The sequence below is a fragment of the Cyprinodon tularosa genome, unplaced genomic scaffold (genome assembly GCF_016077235.1).
Source record: "Cyprinodon tularosa strain WSP-4 unplaced genomic scaffold, ASM1607723v1 ctg644, whole genome shotgun sequence".
NCBI lineage: Eukaryota > Metazoa > Chordata > Actinopteri > Cyprinodontiformes > Cyprinodontidae > Cyprinodon > Cyprinodon tularosa.
In genome coordinates this window covers 660475-687573 of record NW_024039390.1, presented here as the reverse complement: position 1 = coordinate 687573, position 27099 = coordinate 660475, and the positions used below count along the sequence as shown (strand labels likewise).

Here is a 27099-nt window from a genome sequence, read left to right as displayed (position 1 = left end):
ACAAAAGAGTGCCATGAAAAAGTATTTACGATTTACATTTTCTTGGATTTTGCCAAATCACAAGAACAAACTTCAACATTTTTTGAGGATATTATGTCATCAACCAACACAAAGTACAACACATTTGTGAAGTATATAAAAAACTGAATATGTATCATACATAAAATCAAAAGTGTGTTGCATTTATCTGTACTCAGCCTAATTTATTAAGGTAACACTTAAAATCCAGTGCAGCCAATTTTCTCAAAAAGCCCCCTCATTGGTAAAAAGCTTTCAACTTTATATGGCAGAAAACTAATCATCACAGAAAAGTTACCCTAAACATAACATTGACTTGTGCAGTTGGCCTATTCCAGCAAAAACATTGAAGCTTATCAGATTGTGCTTCTGGAATGAAGCTTAACAGAGGAAAATTCTGTGAGGTGAATTTCCCTGTGTTAACAGGTAAAATTTACAGGGGCTGTAAGGGTTAACATTGCGCTGTAAGCTGGATTGTCACGACATCTGAGTTTTCAGTCTCACAACAAATCCATCTTGAAAGACTCCAGCTAATACGTCCGTCTTGTAACAATTGTTAAATCAGTCTTTTCCCTATTATTATGTCAATAGATTCTTTTTACAGTGGCAATGGGAGGCTATTATATTGAAATCTTGCAGTGTTGTGTGACTCATGACATATCAGCATTGTTTTTTGGGGCGGGACATGTAGGAATGACGACAGTCAGAAGGGCCTTCCTGGGGCATAACAAACGTGGCTATGCTGGCGGACTCACCTGTCGATACCACAACTGACTCAGTTTAAGCAACAATAGCAACTGTAGTGGCGATTGTTTGCCAGTCCAAACATCCAATTAAAGTTCCAATTAAGCCACTACTAAGGCACTGGGGTCAAGTTTCTATACGCAGGCAAAAAAGAAGTTTCAATATCCAGTCTTCATGATGGTTCTGGATGGTTTATTTTCTATTTCAGCCAACAATTAAAGAGTTTAAACTTTTCCTTTGTCCTACCTCTCTTGCTCTGGTAAAAATCATAGGCCCCAAACCAAAAATGCCTGCTTGTCCTTTCCCAGGCCCCTACGCTTATAGAAAGTGGACTGATCCACATCACTTCCTGTCATACCTCAGAGCAAAAAAAAAAAAATAATTAAATAAGAAAAAAAATATATAAAACAAAGATAATGTTGGGATCCTGAGGCTTGCCCACCAGAGGGCGCCGAGGATCCTCTTCTGTTATATGTTTTCTGTTAGGGACTGGGGTTACTGTTGGGATCTGGAGATCTACCATCTGTCTCCAGCAGAGAGCGCTGTGGGTCTCCTGGGCTGGAGCCTCTAGCACACCTGAAGCTCATCAGCCCATCAGGAGACCTTCCTACATAAGCAGCAGTCAGACCTTCCTTCGAAGCCGCAGTGTTGACCAAGTTTGGTTAGCGAACCTGAGCCTCTGTTACTTCTAGAACCTTTGTCTCTAAAGAGAAACCTAATTCTAACCTGCCTCTGTCTTTTCGCTCCTAGGAAACCTGTCTCTCGTGTGAAGCTCTGGAAGAGCTTAGCCTGTTACCTGCCTGCCTGCTCTAGAGAGCCAAACCTGAAGATCTCACTCTGGAATCCACCTGCTGCTCTCAGGGAGAGAGCTTATCACTCAAACCAAGGTCTGACACTAAACAGTCAGAAGCTAGACGCTGCTGCTGCTGCTGCTGCTGAGCACTCTGCTGAACCAACAGTCTCTGGACCCAACCGGTTCCCTCTCTCAGAGAAGAAAGCCTGAACCTTGTCAAGGTATTTTTAGAAATATCAGAAAACTCAACAACTCATCAGTTAACCTGGCTAATCAAACTATCCATCTCTGCAGACGCCTGAGAATCCTGCCCGGACCTGTTTCCTGAATCCAGTTCATGTTTACTTGTACAAACCTTTAATAAACTCTGTTGAACTTTTTATTCAGTCTCCAAGTGGTGTTCTGCATGTGGGTTTGATCCCTAAACCAATCATGACACCTTCGTCTTCTTCTTCTTGTGTTTTATGGCGGTTGGTAAACAACTTTTGGTGCATTACCATAACCAGCTGCTTGATTTCCTCCTTCAATATTGGCAGTAATACCGCAGATTGTCACTAGGGGGCGAGGAGTCGAGGAACCGAGATAGCGTGATGTGTAAACGGTCGTCAGAACCAAGCTCGGCCTGGTTAAGTGATCCGAGCTCAAACCGGTCTCGGCATGGATCGGTTTTTCAAGGGTAGTGTAAATTGGGTATTAGGGTGGTGTGGTTCTGCCAAAGGCGGTGAGAACACTGGGAGGAGGTAGAGGAGATTTATCTAGTTTCAGAGACTGTCAGAATCTGGTGACATTATTAGCTGATATGCAAAACAAATATTATTTTATAAAGTTACCAACTGCACATTTTAGAACAGTAACCAAGTATTGATACTCAACACCTCTGCCAAAATAACATTGTTCATGCAGTGCATACAATCAAAAGAGAAGTTTTAGGTAAATATTTGTGTGGTGTGAGAAATGTCAGGATCTTGTTGGCCAGCTTTTGTCACTTAATGTGTCCTTATAGGATTAGGAACGGGTTAATGAGAAGTACCTTCCTACAACGTAATGCTCTTTCTACATAAACAACCTTCAAATCCTAAAAAAACCTTTTGCTTTCTTTGGTGCTACAGCATTAAGATAATTTGGGATGAAAAAGCAATGTAACTTTAAATGGTTTATTCTTGCAAGAAGGATTTCAAATATTTATGTTAAAATGCTGCTAAAGTAAATGTTTTAAATATTTTAAGTGGGCACAATAATTTCGAGTGCTCTAACTGGAAGAAGCTGTCAAGGCCTGCCACATAAAATACATAGATAGTGGTAGTGTTGGTACCAACTGATTATTTCTTTTTAAATGCGGCCTTTCAGAAAAGAATGCTATAATTGTTGCCAATAAAATCTGGATCTTCATTAGGAGCAGAATAACATTTCAGAATTCTCTTTCCTTTGTAATATTGAGCAGCAGACGCCGTTGATGAGTAAAAAAACGATTTATCTGAGAAAGGGTTTGGATCTACACACTTTGAAAAGAATAAGCAAAATTGCCCAGAAGTTATCAAGATAACAAGGCACATTGTATTAAAGCAACAGCAAGTCAAACAACCCAGGGAACCTTGACTATTAAGCTTAGGCTTTAGAAGAATTCTAAAGATGTTTCTCAATGGTACAGTGACCCACCATGGGATGTTTTTAGCTTCCGAACCCTTCAGTTGAATACCAGTAAAATAAGTGTTGACGAGTCTTTTTGAATTTACATGAATCAGTCTAGCATCTGTTTTAGCATGCCCTGTTTTTTAAAAATGAGTGTGGGATGGGAAGTCAAAAATAGAAAACGCTGCATGAATGTAGCCACCTCTCTCTCTCTCTCTGGTTTTGATAACACAGGCTTGTTTGTGGTAATAACAGCAAAACAAGCGAAGTAAACATGAGGGTTATGCAGTATCGTTGTTATGTAATTGGTTTTGCCCTATTTGTTTTTTTTTTATATCTGAACTTCAGATTGGAAAACACATTAACATTGGATAACAGATGCATTAATTTGGAAAGTATTCATCAAAGTCACTTCCGCAGTGAGGTGTCTGATATTAAAGCGATCACAGGACAATAACAGCATTAATGAAAGGAGTAGAAAGTATACAAATGATATTCAGATTAATTTCCTTTCCCTAAGTTTCAGTCTTTTAACATCTCAGATCACATCTAAGAAGAAATATGACTTAGCAAAGAAAATATATAGAATATGTATACCGCTACACCTCCATAGAAATAAAGTTGTCAATTAAAGCACTGAATGGATGAACAGCTTATAATTGCCTGTAGATATATCTTCTTGTATCATCAGGAATAAATGTCTCAGTTCCCATAAGAGGCTGAATTAATCATTAAGAATGTCTCCTTTAATGTAAAATTTAGTGCTCAGATGATTTTAAGCTCGGATGCAAATGGACTTTGGCTTTACTGTAACAAACAGGATTTTGTTTTGATAATGGTGTATGTCACAATATATGCAACAAACAGTGGGACACAGGCTGTCTGCCTTTAAACTATTGACTTTTGCTGACCGTCGGCCATGCTAAAGACAATATGTGATTACAACACCTGGAAAAAAATATCCAAAATATTTTACATTAACTGCTAATCATAAAACATGGTGTGTATGATGCGAACGTGCGAGGGAGAATAGCTTCCTGGTGCACAGTTAGTTCTGACACCGTTAAGTTTTAATTACTCACTAAGGATTTCATGACATAAAGAAATATGTAGTTAAAGAAAAAAAAGGAAAAGTTTTGAAAAAGCAAGAGGTAGTTGGTGGAAAACAAGAGAAAAAATGGTTTTGCGAAACACAACAGACCATGATATTGTGTCAATTTGGCCGTTTGGGGGTTTGTTTTGAGAAAAAATAAACCCAGCAGTGCAAATTTTACATCTATTTTCATCCATCTGGCATGTAATCTTCTACTGTTGATCACCGTTTATACCAGCTTGCTTCCTGTTTAATTCATTTCCATTTTTTTCTTCAGCACCACTTCACAGCATATTATCTCAAGGCCCTTTATAGAGACAATTCTATCATATTCTCATGAATTGGATAAAAGTTTTCTATGTAAGGAACCCCTGATGATTGTTAAGCAATGATTAGAATGTTAGTTTGCCAAAACATTTAACAATTCTGCTATTTTATTATTGAAATGATACAGCAAAAGGCTATATTGTAGGGATAATAACTTAAGATTATGAGTATTAGAATATGCAAAGATAAGTTTTACACCAAAGGTCTGTAAGAAGCCGTACCTCGATGAGAGGGTGCCAGTGTGCGATGGGTTTTCTGGGATATGTTAACATCTCATTCCAATGGTCTCGCCCAAGGCTTTCAGCTTCATTACCCACCCTGCACACTCCAATCACTTCATTGTGTCCAACCCTGTAGGACAGAGAGGGAAAACGGTGCCATTTCTTGGATCTGTTATCTTTTATCTTGTGATTAGGCCTGAAAGGGAGCTCTAAATGTACAAACCGATCATAATCCATAACTGCAATGAGGAGGCTGATTTGATCGATATTCTCGGGAGGAACATCAAACACAATTGCTTCATTGTAGACAGGGTTCAGTGTGTTGCGCTTGGTTGAAGTCTTTCTTTTCTTTAGCCTCCTTCCTTCACACATCAAGGACACTTTCACATATGGATCTAAAAAAAAAGAGATCATAAATTAATGTTATCTGAAGGGATAAATGACTCTTAAATACAAAAAAAAATATGAGCTGCATATTATATATATTTTTACAAAGTAATTCAATAAACACTGCGAAAGGGTTTTTCTAATAATAATAATACATGTTCACATCCCATGAACACTTTGTATCTGTTTTGTGTCTTTCGGCAGTTTCTAGCTTAATTGACGGAAACAGGTATGAAAAGCAAAAAAATGCCACATATTGGTTTTTAGTTTGACTAATCAGGATGGAGTTGGTTGATGACAACTGATGATTGATTGATTTGTTTACTTGAGTGGTGAAGGGAAGATAGCATGGATCTGGAGGGGTTTGATTCATCAGACTTTGCAGACTGTACCCTATAGGTCCAGGAGATCAGAGAGCTTTGCTAGTTGCAAGAGACATTGTGCTGGAGAGTGGGCAGGAATGCGATGAAGACTGAGATCTGATACACACAGATAAGACCTTTGCCATGAAGATCAGAAACAAACAGAGGTTCATTGGTTTACTGGAACAATAACAGAGTCTACATTAAAGAGATTTACATGAAGAAAAATTTCAACAAGATAGATATTCCTGGTTTCTGGGTGTTTTGACTTAACCTGACAACAGCCAGATGCATGTCTCGCTCCGCCTAGCTCCACTCACATACATCTGGGAACCCGCCATAGGAATTGCCTTTACTGAACGCTGGGCCTTATCAAAACTCCTTGCATATGATTGGATAAGCCACTTGTCTGTCATCTTTATCGACATGCTATTTCAACCACTCACACCGAAGCTAACCCGTGACGCTGTGAGAGCTACGCAGGAAAAAAGCAAAACAGAACAGCCGACATCTTGGATATAGCAACAGTGGAATCAGCGCAATGTCGGTAAATGATCAATGTCGTTTGTGCCATGAAAATGTGCGGATAAAAGGCAACATTGTGCACAGCAGACTTATTTTAAAAAAAGAAGCCAACCAAAAAAGTATAGACGAACGACTTACAGAACTCGCTTCTCCACTACGTCACATCCAGGAAACACCCGCCCTGCATCCTGATTGGCCAGACCATAAATTTGGTTGTGGAAATCACTTTCAATGAGCGGTGTCCCATAGGTAGGTGAGTGGAGCTAGGCGGAGCTAGACATGCATCTGGCTGTTGTCAGGTTAGTTTTGACTGGCAAACCATCAGGTGTGATCATCTGGCAAAGAGGTGATCTTTTACAAACGCTAATGACCTTGATTGAGAAATGTCCTTAGGTGTGCAGCAACACGGATTGGCTCAACCAGTAGCAAAAATCCTCTTTGTGACAGGAACTTCATTCACACCAGAAAACTAGAAACACCCAAGAGACCCTAACATTACCAAGCCTTCATGGACCGTACCCTTGCGGTCCAGAGGAGGAATTGTGCAAAGCCCAAAAGTTTTGAACAAGGTCAAAACCCAAAATAAAAGAACAACTGATCCAAGACCATTCCACGGGTCCATAACACTCCCATTTGACCAGATACTGAAAATCCCTTCCTCAGCAATGAGCATCCAAAATCCCACGCAGAAGGAAGGCCGGGTGCTTGCAAATGTCTCGGGCGATTGGAGGGGGACTGGAAGAGGGTAAATAGAACTAGACAGGACAGGCTTGATAAGAGAGACATGAAAACAGGATGAATCTTTCAATTATTTTCAGCTTGAGGCAAACAGCAGGTGACTGAGCACTCCCTTGATTTTAAATGGACCAGCAGATCTGGGAGACAGTTTGTGATTAGAAGCCTTTAGGTTTATGTCGCGAGTTGATAGCTAAACCCTTTGTCTGGGTGAGTACTGGGAAGCAGGAATCCTTCTCCAATTATCCAAGCATGGATTTGTTTTCAGGACTTCATGAGGGATTCCATGAAGGTGAAAAACATACCTCAGGAGCTGAGCTGTGTCAATGAGGATTGAAGTCGACAAAGCAGGGATGACATGGCAGGCTTTGGAGAAGCGGTCGATTATATTGAGTAAAGTGGTGAAACCTTTAGATAGTGGCAGTCAAGTAACGAAATCCAAAGCAATATGAAACAACGGACATTAAGGGATAGGCAACTGTTAAAGAAGACCACTGGGAGGCTGGTGACTAGCTTTGTTGCAGGCACACACTGGACAGGGTAGAAAATAACTTTTAACATCATTTCATATTGTTGGCCACCAGCAAATTAGCTTAAGGATGATAAGAGTTCAGTTGATTTGAGGAAGGAAGGAGATTTTTTTTCTGTGTGGGCCCAGTGAATGAAGCAGCACCTAATTGAAGCAGGAACATAAACTCAGCATCCAGGACTTGATCCTTTATTTCCCACGATAAGGCCTCCAGCAGGAACCGTCACGCAGGAACCCTGAATGACGGTTGAGAAATTGGGTTTATTGTCACTGGAGTGTTGCCTACACAGGCATCAGGTTTGAGTCTGGAAGAAGATGATAAAGTTAACCTCTTAACATCCACCTCATTTTTGGTAATCCTCGCCTATTTTGCATAACCAAAAGAAAAAGCAAATAACTTAGGAACTGTAAGCCCAAATTACATGTGCAATACATTATTTGAAAGCTAACACCATCTAGTTCCCTAATATATTAATTAAAATTTGGTGACTAGAACACAGACCAACCTGCATTACTTCAAAAATGACTCAAAGTTGTTGTTTTTTTATCTCGCAAAGCATAGGTCCTTTTTGAACAGCAGTAATAAAGACATTCTTGAGAAAATGCAGGTTTTATTGTATTATATATGTTCTATCTCATTTCAACCACAAATGCCTCTAGCTATAACAGTTCCAGAGCTGTAGGGCTTGAATTTTTGGTATCAGCTTGGAGCTGCGCACAATGGCTCCATCTGCTGGTAGGAATTGTACAGGTGGAATTGTATGCACTCTGAATTATTACCCCCACTTAAGGGGGTAAAAAAGTGAAGTTTATTATCCTTAGACAAAATTATTGAAAGGACTTCACCCACCCCTAAATCAGAGGCATCAACTTGGGCATTGGTAAAGCTCGTTGGCTTTAGGGGACCAAATTAAAGGTCTTTTGAAGGAGATAAGGCTAGGGCTTGAGCTGTTTGACTCTAGCTTTTAATGAATCTGTGGTAGAAGATTAAAAAATGTTGTAGCTGCTTGTGAGTTGAGGGAGTAGGCCAATTGAGGATGACTTGAAACTTTCCTGGATCTGTCTTCACCTGCCTGCAATTAAGAAGGATTCCCAGAATGGTTATTGATGTGGCATGAAACGTATACTTCTCAGCTTTGGCAAAGAGTTTGTACTCTAGAAAACTTGGAGAACTTAACACATGAATCTTGTTCGTATAAGGGCCTGGAGAATGTCAGAATTTCATAAGGCTATAGAATATACACTGATTTAAAATATTTTTAAGGACATAATTCACAATGGACTGGGAAACTGCAGGGGCATTTGTGAAAACGATAGGCATTACCAGATATTCAAAATCACCTTGGGGGCGTCCCTGTAATCAACTGAAGTTCCTAATGATCCATCCTTTTCAAGAAAAATCTTTCTCCAGCAGGTGAGGTAGAGGTGCAGATAATTCCAGCAGCTAATGACTCGTTTATGTTCTTCATAGTACTCTCTCAGGCTTGGACAGGTTATACCACCTACTGGAAGGGATAGGGGCTCCAGTAAGTAGCTCAATATTACAGTCATATAGACAATGTGGCAGGAAAGAGAGAGCCTTAGAGTCACTGAAAACCAGGAGAAGGTCTTGATACTCAGGTATACTGCAGTTTCCTGTTCTTGAGAATATAAGACAGAACACTGTAGACAGTTTGACAGACAGTGGTTACTCCATGACTCAACTCTAATTTCCGAGATTGGGTAAAAAAAAGGAAACAAAAAAATTCTTCAATATAATTACCTAACACCAGAAGTCTTAATGGTTCTTTTCGGTACGTGAATGCATGCATAGGACTTCCATCTAGAGCCAGTGTGGTTCAGTGGTTCAGGTAGACGTAACAGGAAGAATTTATTGTTCAGCAAAATGTATTATCGACAAGGCTTTGTTCTCAACCACAATCGATTAATCTCTTAATATCCACCTCATTTTGGGGAATTCTCCCCTATTTTGCATACCCAAATGGAAAAGCTAATGATTTAGAAACTGTCAGCCCAGATTACATGTGTGATACATTATTTGAAAGCTAACACCTTTCCAGTTTCTGAATATATACATGAAAATTAATTGGGTGAGTAAAACACCCAAGCTGCATTAAGCCCAAACTGCATCAGATCAAACATGACTCAAAGTTGTTGTTTTTTTAATCCTCGAAAATAATAGGCCTTTTTTGAACAGCGGTTATAAAGACATGCTTGCTTGTTGTGGCTGCTTTGTCAAGGTGCATTTTGACATGCTGCTATATCTGTGTTCATTGTGCTTTGGTGCTTGCTATGTCCATAAAATGAACTAGGTGGTTGAATTGTGGAGAATCTAAGCTTTCCAACGATGTCTAAATGTCTATATTGGTAAACATTTTACCAGTGTAATTTTCATGCATTTTGAGTTATTATTTGTAAACGCTGTAAAACGGTGGGTTTTGAGAGGGTAAAACAAGAGCAGAAAAATGGTTGGGTCAGCAGGAGACATCAGGGTAATTTCATGTGGAATGATCTGTTCTTAAACAGCCTTCTTTACAGTGGGTAAGGAAGGGACCAGGGAAAGGACCCTTTAAGCTGCTTTGGGTAGAGTCAAGTTTTCATCCGGCATTGTTGGTCCTACAACCAATTCAATTCAATTCAGTTTATTTATATAGCGCCAAATTCACAACACATGTCATCTCAAGGCACTTTACAGTTCAACCAGATCATACAGTCAAATTGATACAAAGTTTTCTATCTAAGGAAAACCAGTTGATTGCATTGACTCAAATACAATCCCCCACACTAAGCATGCTTGTAGCGACAGTGGAGAGGAAAAACTCCCTTTTAACAGGAAGAAACCTCCAGCAGAACCAGGCTCAGTGTGAGCGGCCATCTGCCGAGGCCGACTGGGGTTCAAGGAGACAGAAGCAGAGATACAAAAAGCAGCTGTAAAAGGCGGCCCAATCTGCATCAGTTCCACCAGATCTGGCAAGAAATCGTCAGAAGCTTTTGACTGATCTGGATGAAGAGATTTTGGAAGAGGTAAATTATTCCGTTGTTTTGCCCATGTTCTCTCTCGAAATCTGATGTCAATGCAAATAGCTCATGAGATTAGTTCCTCTCTGCACGCTCATCCTTAATTCCTTCATCCAAGTTTTGACAAACAGCTCCCTTTAAAGCTTCAGGATTCCACACTGAAGATTCTACTAGAGTTTGAAACTCAGTGGCAAAGTCTTACACTGGTGGTTTTCATTTCCATATCTTACGAGAAATATCAGAAACTGACATAGTATATCTGAATGTCTGTTTGAACTCAGAGAAACTGGTCAAAGGAAATTTGGCATCCCAACTCCCATCTAAATCTTGCTTCTAAACAATCCAAACACAAATGAGGTTATATAAAACAACAAAGACCTGAGGAATCACCTGAAAACTACTGAACGTGGTAACAGAAATCCACGACACCTTCCAATTTCACCTGCATAAGACTCGGGAGTGGAAAATTGACACAATGAAAATGAACAGTTGGAGGAGTAGTTCATTCAGGAGCTGCAGTTGCACTGGTTGTAGAAGGGGTATACCCCGTGGGAGTCGTTTTCTTAAGTAATTCCTGAAACATTTCTGTAAATTGCTTCATCTGCTGGGTCAGGCTGGCTGGATGATTCTGTCATGTTAGTTTGGGTTTTTATTTACCCGCATGCAGAATCACGTGGAAAACCAGTGAATAGATAGATAGATAGATAGATAGATAGATAGGTAGATAGATAGATAGATAGATAGATAGATAGATAGATAGATAGATAGATAGATAGATAGATAGATAGATAGATAGATAGATAGATAGATAGATAGATAGATAGATAGATAGATCACAATTATACATGTGTATACATATCTGTGTACTTTTGATAAAAAATCCACCATAAAGCATCACTTTATAATGGGAACATCAAGCAATGTTAACCAGCACCCACCTGAGGCCCCGGTGATGTCCATGGCTTTTAGGTTTCTGGCTTTGATTATGGTGATGGTGAGTCTACCAGCCGTAGGAAGATAACACAGAGAGAACATCAGCTCTCCAAGATCTACGTTATCCTATAAAAAAACAGATAAGATTTTATATAAGCACAACTTTCTCTCCGCCCATACAGGGGCTATATCTCTGCATAAAAGTTACATTTAATTTTTAACGTCATTACTGCACACACAGATGGTGCATGGTTTCATTTGTGTAGATTTAGTTTTGCAGATGGAAATTTAGGGCCTTGAATGCTGAAAGATACAGATAAGCTGTATAGAATATTAAACGGAAAAACTTAAATATTGTTATATATCAATAAAACTGTGAACTAAATAAAGATTCACATGGATTCAATAGAAAGTTAATTCTAACAGGATGACGTATTAAGAAGTGTTTACACCTCAAGTACTGTTCACATCTAATATACCTCAGACTGAAAACCTTGAAAAACCATATAGTCTTGTTACACCCCTGTCTCATGTGACACTGTTCCTCTTTGATGTTTTAATAAAAGTGAATTACCCTTTCATTACTGAAGTTGTTGCATCTCTAAATGAGCCTATGCTCAAACTTGTGGACTCCTTCATCACAAGCTACTATTTTCCTATGAGAGGGTTCACAACTAATTTACATTCACACGCATGCTAAGCCTTTTCTTCCCAATTAGCACTTCTGAAAATAACGTGTGATGCTGTGAAGGTGATTCGTGCATTCAAAACGCACAAGTACTGCCAGGTTTTATTTACACTTTCATAGACATATAGGTTTCACACAGAGCTGCTTATATTTTCCAAGAGGCTTTTTCAGATCTTGTTACCACTCCCAGATTCCCACTGAAGATATTTTTGCATCCATTTATATACTTTTACACCAGTTACTGCTAACAGAAATAGCAAAAACATTTTCTGAATGGTTTATTGTGGCTTTTTTAGAGTAACAAATCACCTATTCTGCAAAAAAAAAAACAATTATCCAATAAAATGTGTACAATAGGCAATTCAATTCAAACTGTGCTGTAGCAATGTTTTCATGGGCATAAGTAATTGGAATAAACTGTTAACAAAATGCTAACAAAATTTGTATTGTAAAAATTTCTGTCAGAATAATACGACTGGATTGGGTTGATGACAGCGGCTGAAAGTGTCTGTGCTAGAGTAAATGGAGGAAGTCTAATCGTCTTTGGATCCCTATTACTCATATCCAAATAAGTGGAGCAAACTGATTAGTTTTTTTATGTAATTCAAACATATTTGAATTACATAAATATAAAATGTAAAAATAACTACTTTTGATCCATTATGGGGCATTTCAAGTCTTAAGGTGCATTCACACCAACCAACCAACCAACCAACAAATCAACCAAAAAACAAACTAACTAACAACCAACCAGCCAACAAACCAGCAAATCAACCAACAAACAAACAATCAATCAATAAGTCAATCAATCAACAAACCAATATATCTATCTATCTACCTATCAATCAATCTATCCATCCATCCCTGCATGGGCTGAACCAGGAACAACAAGAAAAAAAAAATGTTATTTTTTCTCACCTGACATTATGCCAGAAATGTCCCTGGCAAGCAACAGCAGTTTGCCTGTCAGGTAAATTACATGGTTTTTAAGAAAAAAGTTGCAGTGCTTTATATAGTTAGCCTCGTGAGACCATCCTGATCTCGTGAGCTTTCAAGGTTTCACTCGCAGATCAGTCTGGAGACTCTCAGTTAAAGAAAATTTGGAGCCGTTCACCAAACGAACGTCCAATCAGCGTTGGCTTTGAGGCGGGTTGAGGTGTGACGCAACGAGAAGCTAAAGTCTAAAGAACATGTAGGCTTCAGCCGATGAAACTGGCGTTAGCATGGCTATCGAGCAAGTTTTATCGGAATTACAGAGTATTTCTTCACTGAAAGAAGAGCAAAACACTGCTCTGGAGGCTTTTCTGAGAGGAAAAGATGTTTTTGCTCTTCTCCCGACTGGTTTCGGCAAGAGTAGCCTGACTTGCGGTTGTGTTTTTGTCGTCGCTCTGTTAGTACGTCATATGCTTTGTTGATCTAATTGGTTTATTTGGCCCGTCTATCACCAACATAGGCCAATCAGCTAACCAGTTTTTTCGCCCCTTCCCAAAATTACTTCAACGGAAGGTTTCCAGATGGATATGCGGAGCAAATCCATCTGGCGGAGTCAGGTTATTATATACTTTGGAAAGCCAAAATAAGCCCCTGATATCCCTGGTTCCAGCAGATCCAGGAGTAATGGATTGATCATGGCCACCCTCCATGGAGAATCATGCAAATGCGAAGGCATTCTCAGCAGGTAAGTAAGAACCTCTGCAGGGAGAGCACCTGAGCCGAGCCACTGTGGCAAGCCATGCCCTCCACTGGAGCTAAAGAACTTCAGCTAGAGAATAGAGGAGGAGAGCAGTGACTTCGAGAAGTCAGTCGGGCAGTGAGAACTCAAGAGAGGAGAAGAGGTGGTGGCTAACCGTGGCTAGTTCTGGAGAATAACAGGGGAAGATAAAAGGAGCACAGCTGTACATCACAGAGTCACCAGCAGAGGGCATTAAGGTGGTGGTGGGGGGGATTGATGACAGCGGCTGATGGTGCCTCTGCTAGAGCTAATGGAGGAAGACAAATAATGAATGATTTAACAGTCCTTATGGAGATAAATTAAAACTTATTTTTCAAAAGACACCTCTCAAGAGCTTTCCTTTCTTCATCCTTTATCAACATTAATTTTGCTATCTTCCATTTTTATTGAAACAAATCTTGCTGAGTTTCTTCACCATATATCACAATCATATTTAGTTCCTGATTGGCTGTCATGATGTGAAAATACAGCAGAGTTTTTCAATTTTCAACAAATTTCGCAGGTAAAGAGGCAATATGGTCGCATTCCCCTTGATTCACCTCATGGTGCTCCTGAGGCACCCTCTACATAGGGTACAAGGCTGAGCCTTGTATCGGCGTGAAGCAGAACAACAAAACTACTGAATTGGTTTAGAGATAGAGTTCTCTGTCTTGGCCTGATTAAGATAAATTGCCGTTATTTGAGAGACACAAACCCTCTAACAGAAGCACGTAAAAAAAACAAAACTGCTACCCTGAGTCTTCTGCTCAATACAGCTGAAAATCAAATGGATTGAAATGAGTTAATTCATCAAGGATGACAGCATTAGCACGCCTGGGAACACAGAATATGCTCACACTGACATGCATACACGTAAACAATCATCAGCCAAGATCTCTGACACTGAGTGATGAGCCGATTCATTATAAGTGTTACTGAGGAGGAATGCACCTCTGATGTTCTGTCATCACTGTTGCTTTGAGCATCTACTGGTAATCATAAACTCCTGGCTTATGATGCCTCAGAGGTGTAGCACACATGCATCCTGGCAGAGGCACAAGAATTTGCAACCAGATACACACGGGCAGGCAAGCAAAGAGATGCAGGATAAATAAGCCCTTATGCTCTCCACTGATAATGTGATCGCCTTCTTCCATCATTCTCTTACACATACAGACTATAGAGTTAGGTTTACAGGATATAGAGTGTTGGTCACTACTATTATGAGCACTCAAATCAAGCCTGCGGTTAGAATTATGGTCACTCTTATTCTTCCAATGAAATTAGCCTGCATCTCCAAAGCACCCCAATAAAGAAGAGAGAGTAGGGGCAGTCCATCTTCTCTAATTATCAAACATCTCCCTTCCCTCAGGATCTAGCAGGTTTAATATACAAGCTTCAAACTTACAGAAACTCAATCATTGTTCTGAGTCTGGTTTCATTAATCCTATCCCTCCTCCTTTACAATAAGGTTCTTATTAAAATTTTATCTTTACCTGCAACTTTCTTACAAATGAGTTTGATGCCAAAAGTGTCTTTCAACCCCTGCAGAGAGAAAAAGTTCCCATAAAATATTTTTTTTTCCTTTTTTGTAATATAAGGCTATTTCCGATTTTTGCTCTATAAAGGTGGATGCTTGCAGACAAAGGCGACAAGATAGCAAAGGAATTGTTTGTTAAAAAAAACCAAGGTATTATCAAAAAAGGTTCTCAAGAAACCTAATAGGACAGGAGGGAGACTACACAGAGTTAAAGTAGGAGAAGTAATGAGCTTTCCCTTATTTCTAGTACAACTAGTACAACAACAAAAAATAGAAATTCCATCTTGCAGTAGAAGTCTAGCCATTTCACTGTTTATTTTTTCATACATTGCGCCGAGGGTCGACTAAGCTGAAACATTATTTATTTTAGTTACAATAATGAACCAGCGATTTTGTGATTTCAAGATTTGAGTGGCTCTCTGACTGACAAAAAGTGCACATGTAATCAAAGCAACATAGATGGATACAAACCTGTGTGTTCTACGGAAACTTCATTTTCCTATTTCTAATGTGAATAGAAACCACTTAAAGACCAGCCCCATACATGTTTAATACCTTGTACTAAATATGTTTGCTACATGTACTAGAAAAAAACAGATTCATATTAAAAAGATTATCTATTTCTTTTAAAGGAAAGGCTAAGTTGGGTATCTCTAAAACAAAGTAAGACTAAATGCCGGCACCATACCATACCAACCAATACCACAGCTGACCAGACCACACCAGACCAGATCAGACCAGACCAGATCAGACTAGACCAGACCAGACAACACCAGATCAGACTAGACCTGATTAGACTAGACTAGACCAGACCAGACCAGATTAGACAAGACCAGACCACACCAGATCAGACCACACCAGACCAGACTAGATCAGATTAGACTAGACCAGACCAGACCAGACCAGACCAGACCAGACAACACCAGATCAGACGAGACCTCATTAGACTAGACCAGACCACACCAGATCAGATCAGACCACACCCGACCAGACTAGATCAGATTAGACTAGACCAGACCAGACAACACCAGATCAGACGAGACCTCATTAGACTAGACCAGACCACATCAGATCAGACTAGACCTGATTAGACTAGACCAGACCAGATCAGACTAGACCAGATTAGACTAGACCAGACCACACCAGATCAGACTAGACCTGATTAGACTAGACCAGACCAGATCAGACTAGACCAGACCACACCAGATCAGAACACACCAGACCAGACCAGATCAGACTAGACCAGACAACACCAGATCAGACTAGACCTGATTAGACTAGACTAGACCAGACCAGATCAGACTAGACAGATTGGACTAGACCAGACCACACCAGATCAGATCAGACCACACCAGACCAGACTAGATCAGAACACATCAGACCAGACCAGATCAGACTAGACCAGATTAGACCAGACCACACCAGGTCAGACCACACCAGACCAGACCAAATAAGACTAGACTAGACTAGACTAGACTGAGAAGACCAGACCAGACCACACCAGACACCTTTAATTCCTAAAACGTTAAGAGATATCCAAGAGATTGAAACATAGGGCTGTAGCTAAAGAAAAAAAATATTTAAAACAAAAAGCTAAAAAAGAAGATAAATATGTTTCACTAGGGATAAAAGTCAAGTGTATTTTGGCTGTTATTTTTAGCAGGTTTCTATTTGGTGGCGAGCAAAAAGTCTTGCGGGTTATAGCATTTTTTGCCATCCCCCTATCTTTATCAAACTTGAGAAATTTACTTTACACTTTAAGCCAGGCTTTGTCGAGTCAACTCCAATGGGCTAATATTACCAGTAGAGCCGCAAAAAATTTGAACATTGCAAAAAAGTTAATTGTTGGACATTAGAACACATATAAACATCTTCTATAGTTGGGAAATCTTGTAGATTGAGCCATCACATACTACTTTGTACATTGATTAGTAATGGAGTAATGGATTTCTACATTTGCTGTCAGCTGATTAATGCTACAGTAACTTAATAAAATTGTTTTCCAGATGGAACATTTCTTCTCTTCTTATTAGTGCATAATCAATAAAAAAACTCACACCAACACATTTACAGCTACTTAACTGTCAGTTAATTATTTTCTATCTTTCTAATGAAGTAAACACTTCATTAGAGGTAATTTTGTCATCACAATGTTCGAATACAACAAATGTATTTGTTCCAGATCTTTTTTTACTATCTTATAATTTTTTTTATACTTAAAATTTTACAACACACATTAAGGTGGACCAATTCTCATTTTATAAGTGTGTTATAACACCTGATCAAACCCTAACATCTAAGAGCAACCTCCCATAGGTGGATATTTATTAGATTCACATAACCACATTTTCTTATCATCCGATAACAGAAAATCACTTTAAACACTTGATTTGATTTATGAGCTCACAGGTTCGGTATTATATCCTAAGACAGATGGTTCAATTTCAGAATACCCGTTTTACAGAATGATGATTTTGAATAAGCAAGCAGAGGGATGGCTAAGTGGCTAAAAGGCACTGAAAATTTCTGGCTAAGCCTCAGTTTAACTTCTCTATGTAGTATTTCATTTCAGTAATTACAAGCAAAACGTGAGCGCAAATTTGGAGGACCAAAACTGATATCACTGGTAATTCCAATTTACCACCGATCTATTTTTCAGGTTGAATAATGTCAGTGTTTATTTACAATGGAAAGCAATGGCTCTAAAATGGTTACATTTGGGGTTAGCCTCTGATAGATGCAATGATGTTATTCACATCACTGCATTTCATTGGTCCTAAACATTTCTGTATCAAGGCTAACGCATCTGTTGTCTTCTGGCAAGATCAGGATTTGAACAATTAATAATAAGCTAGGATTACCATCTGAAGGTCTGATCTTCAAAGATTGCAGAGGTGCTAAATTGTACATGTATTCTTTTGCATGTGCATTTTGTGGGCATGTTGTGGGTGATTTACAAAAATTGTTGAGCAAATATCGGTTTGGGTCCAAACCATTAAAATGAGAAAATTGCATTTGCTGCAGGCAGTCTAAGAGTGGCTATAAAAGAAATGTGAGGTTATAAGCCATGTTGTTGGAAGTAATCATAATAATAGTTATTGAAATAGCAGTAATTATGATTAAAAAAATATTACTATTGTGCACTTCCTATGGGTAGCTTACCTCAAAATGCAAAAAGTAAAATAAAAGAATGGGAAACCGAAGGTAAAATTGAGGTAGATGTCTTTGTCTGCTTATTGACCCCACTCCACCTTCCTCTAAAAGTCAGATTCACAGCAGATTATGCTCCAGGCAGCTAGATTTATCTCAGTAGCCCTAACCCTATATACTGCATAATAGCAAATAATTTAAACATAACATAAAACATAACTGGTTCATGCAAAGCCTTTTTAAAGAACATTAAAGGGTGAAAAAAGCAGCTCAGAAAGCAGCTCAGAAAAGATGCCACAATATTTAAGTCTCGTTTTTTATTTTGGTTTGATTGTATAGGGTGGTATTGTCTGTCATCTTAACGCATTATCTTGTACCCAAATACACGATATGTTTAAATGCACACATGATCTCTCTACATTCATTGCACAATTACCTTGTTTGTTGCAACATGACTGTAGACAATTTTGTACATGAGTGTGAGTTTACATCGGACTTTCAGAGCTGCTAAGACTCCGGCTGTGCAGTTGAGGTTCAGATTTGGAAAAAAAATTTAACGTTTGTATATTCTCTGTCAACAAATCTGCACAGTTTGGTCATTAGAAAATGATCTGCATATTGAAGAAGGTACACATGCAGAAAAGTGTTTGCACCTGTCTACGATGCATTTGCATCGTAGACAGTGCCTTGTCGGAAGATTTGCTCTGGTCGCAAACCTTGTGACGATAAGGCACTAAGGGCCGGATTTATCAAGATCCAATTTTGCGTGCAGTAATTTGCGCTCGCAAACTGGAATTTTGCGCGAGGGGCTGAACCATGGTTTGCGGGTGATTTAACAAGAGTGATTGCGTAACTGGTGGAAGGTGCAAAACTGTTGGAGACGCCCTATTTAAATGATTGTTTTGCGCGTTTTGTGGTTTGCGGCAAAGTAGTTTGTAGTCTGTACAAACTAGTGCATTAAGAAATTTAAATCTTACAGTGACCCCCAACAAAAAAAATAAATAAGTAAATATATATATATATATTTATATTTATAAATTGGCAACCTTTATTCCCTAAGGTGGTATGTGCTGCAGTAAAAAAAAAAACAAAAAAAAAAACAGGTGTTTTGTATTGGCCTGTGACTGTGGATGAGATCCCCGCAGCATTTGGCACGTTGCTCCACAGGCGCAGGTGGAGAACCCCGACCCCGTCGGACAGCACTTCTGAAAAAACGAGATTGGGAGATCCCAGCTTTCGCTGCAACTGTACGCTAGAATGACCCAGATGCAAAAAAGTGCAATGTTGCAAGGAGTTTTGCGATATCTGGTATTGCGTGGGTCCTCCTTGTGGCTGGCTCCAAATCCATTCGGAGTTCCCCCAACAGCTCCAAAATGGCAATGCTGGATAAACTATATGTTTTGATGATCGTTTCCTCGTTCATTGCAAAAATATTCACACGGAGTGAAAAAATGCGTTCTCTGCGTCTCCTTGCTTCATTTCCATGTCTCCTTCTTGCGACAATAACCGCTGCCATGTGTGCGCAATTACGCATACAGACCATTTGCACCTTCTTTTGAAACGTGTTAAATATAGAGTCAGATACCGTTAGCAAAATTGCGTTCAAGTTTGATAAATCACTTTGCGAGTGCTAAATTAATATATTTACATGTTCTCCTCCCACAAGACGCACTTTAGCGTGTAAACGCCCCATATTGCATATTCATTGCAGAAAAAGTACTAAATGGATCAGAGGCGCTATTTAGCACGTTTTAAAGACCAAATCCTTTTAGCACGCTGTTGATAGATCAGTTTGTACATTTTTTAGCGTGCGCAGTGAAATAGCTCACGTTTTAATACACGCAAACCTTTGATAGATCCGGCCCTAAGACTTAATATGATGGTAAAATGCTACATTTAGTTGTAGTGATTTAAGATATTTTTTTGTAATCAATTATATATCTACTTATTCAGTTAAATGAAGTTCTCCTAAAGATCATTCAGCCAGAAGAAATCAGTAACATGTGAGGTTTCCAAAAAATATACACTATTTGTCTATTTGTGTCGTTTGCTCTGTAGGATACATGCTAAAATCAAAAGTTGATGTCACAAGATTCTGACTACTGCAGTGCCTGAGGTCATTTGTTGAAACTTTAACTGGGTTTAAACTACAGATCCTTTTCTCTCTGAGCATGTCAACAATACAGTAGATATATCTGCCTGAGTGAGCATGCTTGAAATAAATAAATCACTGCCTTGACTGCACTTTAGCTTTAATAAATACACCATGGCAGAATCAGGCTAAACTAAAGTACCCGTTACAACTGCCTGTGAAGAATAGTTAGACTGTCATTTTGATCACACTGCCAGTTTTTTTGTAGTATAGAGATTGAGTAGTCATTTTTTTTTTAAACATTTAACAGCCCAGTTTTATATATTATGCAAAAAGCCTTTCTCTCATGCAAAATTCTTAATTATTAAGTGTACACAAGTTGAAAGTAGGTGATAGTAAAGTGATCTCATTATGTGAAACATACTTAGCTTTCATGATTACTAATATACCGTATAAAAAGCGTAGCAATTATCAAACTCAACCGTTTATTACATTTGTTACACTGTCTTCTAACAGTGAGTTTTCCTCATATTGCATTTATTGGCCATTGTAATTCTCACAAAGTCTGAGGTGCCTTGGCATGACAGACAAACAGCCTTTGTCATTCTTCAGACAGGAAGCCAGACACAAGAAAGGGAAAAGAGACATTTCAAAATAGAGCGGCGCTGTCTTGATGCATGACAGCATCATGCACGCAATGAGGGCAGATTGCTGCACAGTATGGGTGGGAATACAGGGAATTTTTTATCCATATGATACCAAGTGAATAAAGGGTCAGTATTTCCAATGTTGATGCAATACCGATACTTTTTTGCAATACTGATGAAGTATCATGGAAATGTTGAGCTTTCTTTTTTTTGTGATTTTTGTTTTATTGTTCTAATTTAATATTAATAATAGTCTGTTCATAGTGTTTTTTCCCCCTAATCTACCTCTTATATAATATCTTTCAAACCTTATGTAATTTTGTTTCTATTGTGTGTACTTGCTTGTTGTTTTAATTCTATAAATGTCCCCATGGTGGGATAAATAAAGGATTAGTTAATGTTAGCCCAATTAGGCAACATGTTTTAATGAGATAAATGTACTGTTTTTTTTGGTCTTAATTCCACTTTCGAGTGGGCTTCAGGAACATAAGACATCTAATATCTACTTTGAAAGTTTATATGAAGGTGATCACTCTTATCTACCTGGATATGCTCTGGAGATCTGAAACGCCTCTGTCAGTGACGGGTCTGTTGGGGCAATGAGCAAGAGCAATGGTTTTTCATGTGCTTATATAAATTTGTTGTGTTTCCACTGCATTTAACCAGGTCTTTCTGCTCTGGCATCTAAGGAACAGCAGCGTGGTTGTTTGTGTCAAGTGGAGAGAGAGCTAAGTGGGCGGGCCAGGCTGAGCCTGCGAGCTGAGCCGGTGACGAGAGGGGAGGGGTGAGTTGCAAAGTGCTGTAACACAGAAAGGGAGACTGGTGAATCTGCTGCAGTTAATGCATGTGGGAGAGAATAAAAAGTATCGATCTTCTTAAAAGAATATCGTTCAATATCAATACTACCGTTGGTATCGATAGTATCGTTCCTAGGATCGATATGCTCTCCTCTACTGCACAGCACATTTGCAACTGATGACAAAGCAGACACTAAACAGAGGTGACACACAAGGATCTGTGCAAGATAAAAACCGACCTATGAATCAAAGGGAAAAAGCCTCCACTAATATACAAAGTAAGGTAATAAACCAAAATGCACTGAGGGAATATCACAGTAAGTAATTAAGAGCTAAACTCAAGGAAATCAACCTTTGTCGTAAGAGCCTTAAACAAAAATAAACATTAATATATTTACATAAATAAACCCAGAAATAATTAGGAAAAAATACTCCACTGAAATAGAAAAACACAAACACCTGTGGGTCATGATACAGTTACCAAAATATATAATTATTTATTCCCTTAAAGCAAGGATAGACATATGGTTAGACTTTGAGATCTGTGCCTATAAGCATTAAGAAAAGCGAAAATGATGACACTGTGGCTCTGTAAGCTTCTGGTTTATCAACATTTATGTTATATATAAGAACATAAAAAATATTTAATTCAAGAGCTGTACAGTACAAAAACAGAGCAAACCATGACGGATGACAATAATAATCATGTGTCACCAATTATCTCCGTTTTACATTTAGCTGAAATGTTGGAGCATTTTCAGATATATTTTTAGGCATCAAATGCATAACTGCTTCTTCTGGGGACATCATGCAAAATACATCAAGGACTCACAGACTTACTAGAATGAATCCAGAGAACTGTTATATTTTCTGACATTTAAAGTAGAACATATATTTAGTTTTGTTTTTAATTAACATCTATTAGGATTTCAAGGATACCTTTTTGAGAAATCCTTTATGTTGAGCAAATCTGCTGGCAAAGTGCTTATCTTTACGGCATGTTGAAACGCTGCAGCAAAACAGTCGTAGGAAAAAAAAACCAAAAGGCTATAATATTTTAAGACGGAGACAATACCGCAAAGGTATAGTGATATAGTTATAACCTAAGTGTTGGGATCTGGAGATCTGCCACCTGTCTCCAGCAGAGAGCGCTGTGGGTCTCCTGGGCTGGAGCCCTCAGCACACCTGAGGATCATCAGCCCATCAGGAGACCTGCAGCAGTCAGACCTTCCTTCAACGCCACAGTGTTGACCAAGTTTGAAAACCCAACTGAAGTCTGAAGCTCTGGATGAGCTTTGCCTGGAAGCCTGCCAGCCTGCCCAAGGGAGCCAAACCAGAAGATATCAGTCTGGATTCCTCCAACAGCTCTCAAGGAAGAGCTAGGAAACCAAGTCAAGGTCAGAAACTCACAAGTCAGAAGCTAGACGCTGCTGCTGCTGAGCTCCCTGCTGAACCTACAGTCTCTTGACCCAACCGGTTCCCCCCTCTCAAAGGACCTGTCAGAACCTCTTCAAGGTACATTCAGAATTAACACACTCGACAAGCAATCTAAACTGCCTGGCTAATCAAACTATCCGTCTCTGCAGAAATCAGTGATTCCAGTCCCGGACCTGTACCAGAACCAGTTCATTATTACTCTGTGTGTTTCTCAATAAACTCTGTTAAACTTTTACTCAGCTTCCTCTGGTGTTCTGCATTTGGGTTAAGTCTCTTAAGCCAATCATGACAATAAGTTGTCCTCAGAATTGTTATTCATTTTATTGATATGTTTACCTAAGGCCGTCCTACGTGCTCATCGCCATTTTCACTTACTGGTTAGTCTGACATAGTGGAAAAATTGTGAATGCAAACAGCAACTTTTAAACAGAGCGTACACAAGGAGAAATGGGCTTGTGCATGCTCTTACACACGTTTAATAAGTGTTACCATAGGCCTATAGTCTATGTATGTTTTGGTCAAAATTTAGAAATAATTTGCTTATCCCAAACAAAGATTGCTGCTTAATTCTAAAATGCTATTAAGATAAAGCAGCAACAACAGGCACACTACTTTTCATTTATATGTGCCAATTTTATAAACCCTTATCAATGAATCCACCAACTCTATTCATTTAGGTGATTGTGTTCTTCACTTTTCAGTGAGTGCAAATAAAAGACCAAGTAGTGCTTAAGGCTGTAGTTTAAAAAAAGGACTATTTCTCCTCTTAAAATACTAAATGATCGCGCTGGCTAAATTATCAAGGTCATTTGAAAGGACCTGTCCGGCAGTAATATGGTGCTCTTAATTCTGCTTGTACAAAAAAGAAAAAAATAACTGGCTTGAAAAGCTGGCAAGATGTTAGTTCTTGATGTTACTAGTCAATCTAAAGGTCCTAACAATTACCTAAACACATTTAATATATTCTTTATATATTAAAATAATTAAACATTTTCCACAAGAATTACGGAATACTGCATTATGCAGTGTCTCTGAAATGTATCCATTTTATACTAAGAGAGAAAAAAAAAAAAAAAAAGTCCACAGTGATACACTCAATAATAAAAGATCAGAAAAGGATAATGCTGGGACCATGTGATGTATCCGTAATAATCTTACTTGATCAGAGTAAAACATAAAATATAATGAAAGCTGAATTTATGATAATGTTTCATTCTTGCTTTGGGATGAGACTGGGCCCTTGGGGTTGGTCATGGCTTTGCTGGGGTTTCTGGCTCTCCTTGGACTCTCCGTACTCTGGTTCCCATCCCAGGGCTTTGATGTCTTGTCCTACCGTTGGGACAGTGGGATGCCGGTTCCTAACATTGAGTGGGGGTCTGGGACATTAGAGGGTTTTGCAGGGGGGAGCCAGCTGACAGCAGGTAGGATACTATCACATGCCCGGATGCATCTCAACTTGTGGTGTGGGTCTGCCTTGCTGCCTGCGCACGGCTTATGCCAGCAGTCAGATAGGGTGATGCTGGGGGGGTGTCTGGTCCATGGTTCTCCCCCATTGTGTTGGCCCTGGGGTTGTGTTTGAAGCTAGCACTGGGATACATTGTTGCTCTTCTTCCTACGGTGACACCCGGTCCTGGACCCTCTTTTTTTTTTGAGGACCAGGTTCATAGTTGTACATGTACTCAGCCTTTCTTTACAGAAATAAACAAGAAGCCCCAACATAATCTTTTTTTGTTTGTTTTTATGGCACTAGGGGCTCGTTTTATGAAAGGTAGGCTGACAGGAAAGGGGGTAGGAGAGAAGGAGAGAGACTTGCAGCAAAGGACTACAGGCCAGATTTAAACCCGGGTCACCCACGTCGAGGTCTAAGGCCTCCATACATGGGTCGTGTGAGCTAACCACTGCGCCACCAAAGCACTCCCCCCTGACATCATCTTTTCAATTTTCTAAAAACCAATTTTGTTGCTGAGGTATCAATTTGGTTGACTGAAGCACTAATACCATGTTAAAATACAGGCAGCAACATAGTCTGGTATTTCTGGCATTTATATATATATATATATATATATATATATATATATATATATATGTGTGTGTGCGCTTAATGACCTGCTCTATTTTAAGAAATTACATGATTTCAATTAACCCTCCGTTGTGATCATGATGACAATCAAATCCTTTTTACAGCACATAATGATTGATAATTACTAAAACATTTCCTTGTGATCCTAATGTCATCTGGATAATCACAATAGTGCCTATTGGCTTCCGTAAAGAAAAAAAAAAGCTTTACATCCGACCGACGTTGAAATATGTGATGGTTACATTCATAATTAATAAGAGATTATATTTGTCGGGTTTGAATCCTTAGCATTTCTCACAGGAGACAGAATCTCCATATTTAAAATGTTCAATGCCTCAAAAGAAAACCTAACCCATTTATACTGACCTAATTTAGTTATGGATTCTGTTTGAGTCTGTTTGAGTCTGGGTGAAAACTTAATTTGTGAACAAACAAGATGTCTCTAAAAGCTTGGAGCTGGGGGTGTATACACACTGGGCTTTAGTTACCAAGGCACAGACAGGTTGGGGCTTGTTTAGTCCTGACCCAGCTAATGATCATTGTGTTGCTTTGAACTTAATTAGTTGATGAGGAAGCAGCTGCGCTGTCTGTGGAAATACTCATCAACAAATTTCTGGCTAACAATTGGCCTCAGCAATACGGAGCCAGGAGTCTTTTTTTTTATATAGATATGCCCTGAAACCAGGTACTGCACAGTGGAGCATTAGGTAGCAGTGCTGCCTTGCAGCAAGAAAGGTCTTGGTTCGAATCCCAGCCCAGGGCCTTTCTGCATGGAGTTTGCATGTTCTCCCTGAGCAATGTGTGGGTTCTCCCAGAGTGCTCCAGCTTCCTCCCACAGTCCCAAAACTTTGACTGTTAGGTTAAGTGTGTGTGTGTGTGTTAATGTTTGTTTGCCTCTGTGTTGCCCTGCGATGGACTGGTGACCTGTCCAGGGTGTACCTGCCCCATTGTTAGCTGGAGATAGCAGATCCCAGCAGAGATGAGCATGATGGATGCCCTGAAACTATGCATCCATGAGTATTCCCTTTGTTTATAAGGGACTGCAGGGAATTCTTGTGTAGAAGCATGAACAGATTAGTTGTGGGAGTTTAAACACCAGCAAATATGAAACGTAATTTTACTGAACACAAAGCCAAACTACTTATGGAAGAAGTGGAGAAAATTACAAGCTTGGTTTGATGGTGTCAATTCTGCCATTAAAAAGATAACAAATGGAAAGCCCAACAATCAAGACAGAATAATAGGAAACTGCCAAGTGCTTGTCCCTCCCAGCCGCATTAATGACAGTCCTTTTCTGTCCCGGTTTTTATGGGCTAATCAGTTTTGCCTGAATCTATAATTACTTGTGATTTAATGTAACACATTTAGTGGCACAAGCTCAGTGACACAAATCAAATACACCCACGCACAATGTGCATTGTTTCTACTAAATGCAATAACGGAAGTGCTGACAGTAGGGTATTTCGTGTGTTCTTAATAAAAGTTTACTTTATAAAAAGTTGTGGTAACTAGGCAGGAACCTTTAATTCCTCATTTATTGGGGAAATTCAAAGTTTTAAACCAAAACCTAAAGGAGGAATAATTGGAGAAGGTGCTGGATGCTGTTTAGTTGAAAGGACAATTGTTATAATGCGTAACAGGAG

General features: G+C 39.2%; 1 protein-coding gene across 1 annotated transcript in view; it reads right to left on the bottom strand.

The window, feature by feature from the left end:
- Positions 1–27099, bottom strand: part of syt9b (synaptotagmin IXb) — a 76429-nt gene that overhangs the window by 3901 nt on the left and 45429 nt on the right. The window contains exons 5-7 of the mRNA XM_038308702.1: positions 11320–11440; positions 5049–5220; positions 4826–4955 (exon numbers count right to left, since the gene is read on the bottom strand). Coding sequence (XP_038164630.1) covers positions 4826–4955; positions 5049–5220; positions 11320–11440 — 423 coding nt within the window. The remainder of the gene's footprint in view (positions 1–4825; positions 4956–5048; positions 5221–11319; positions 11441–27099) is intronic.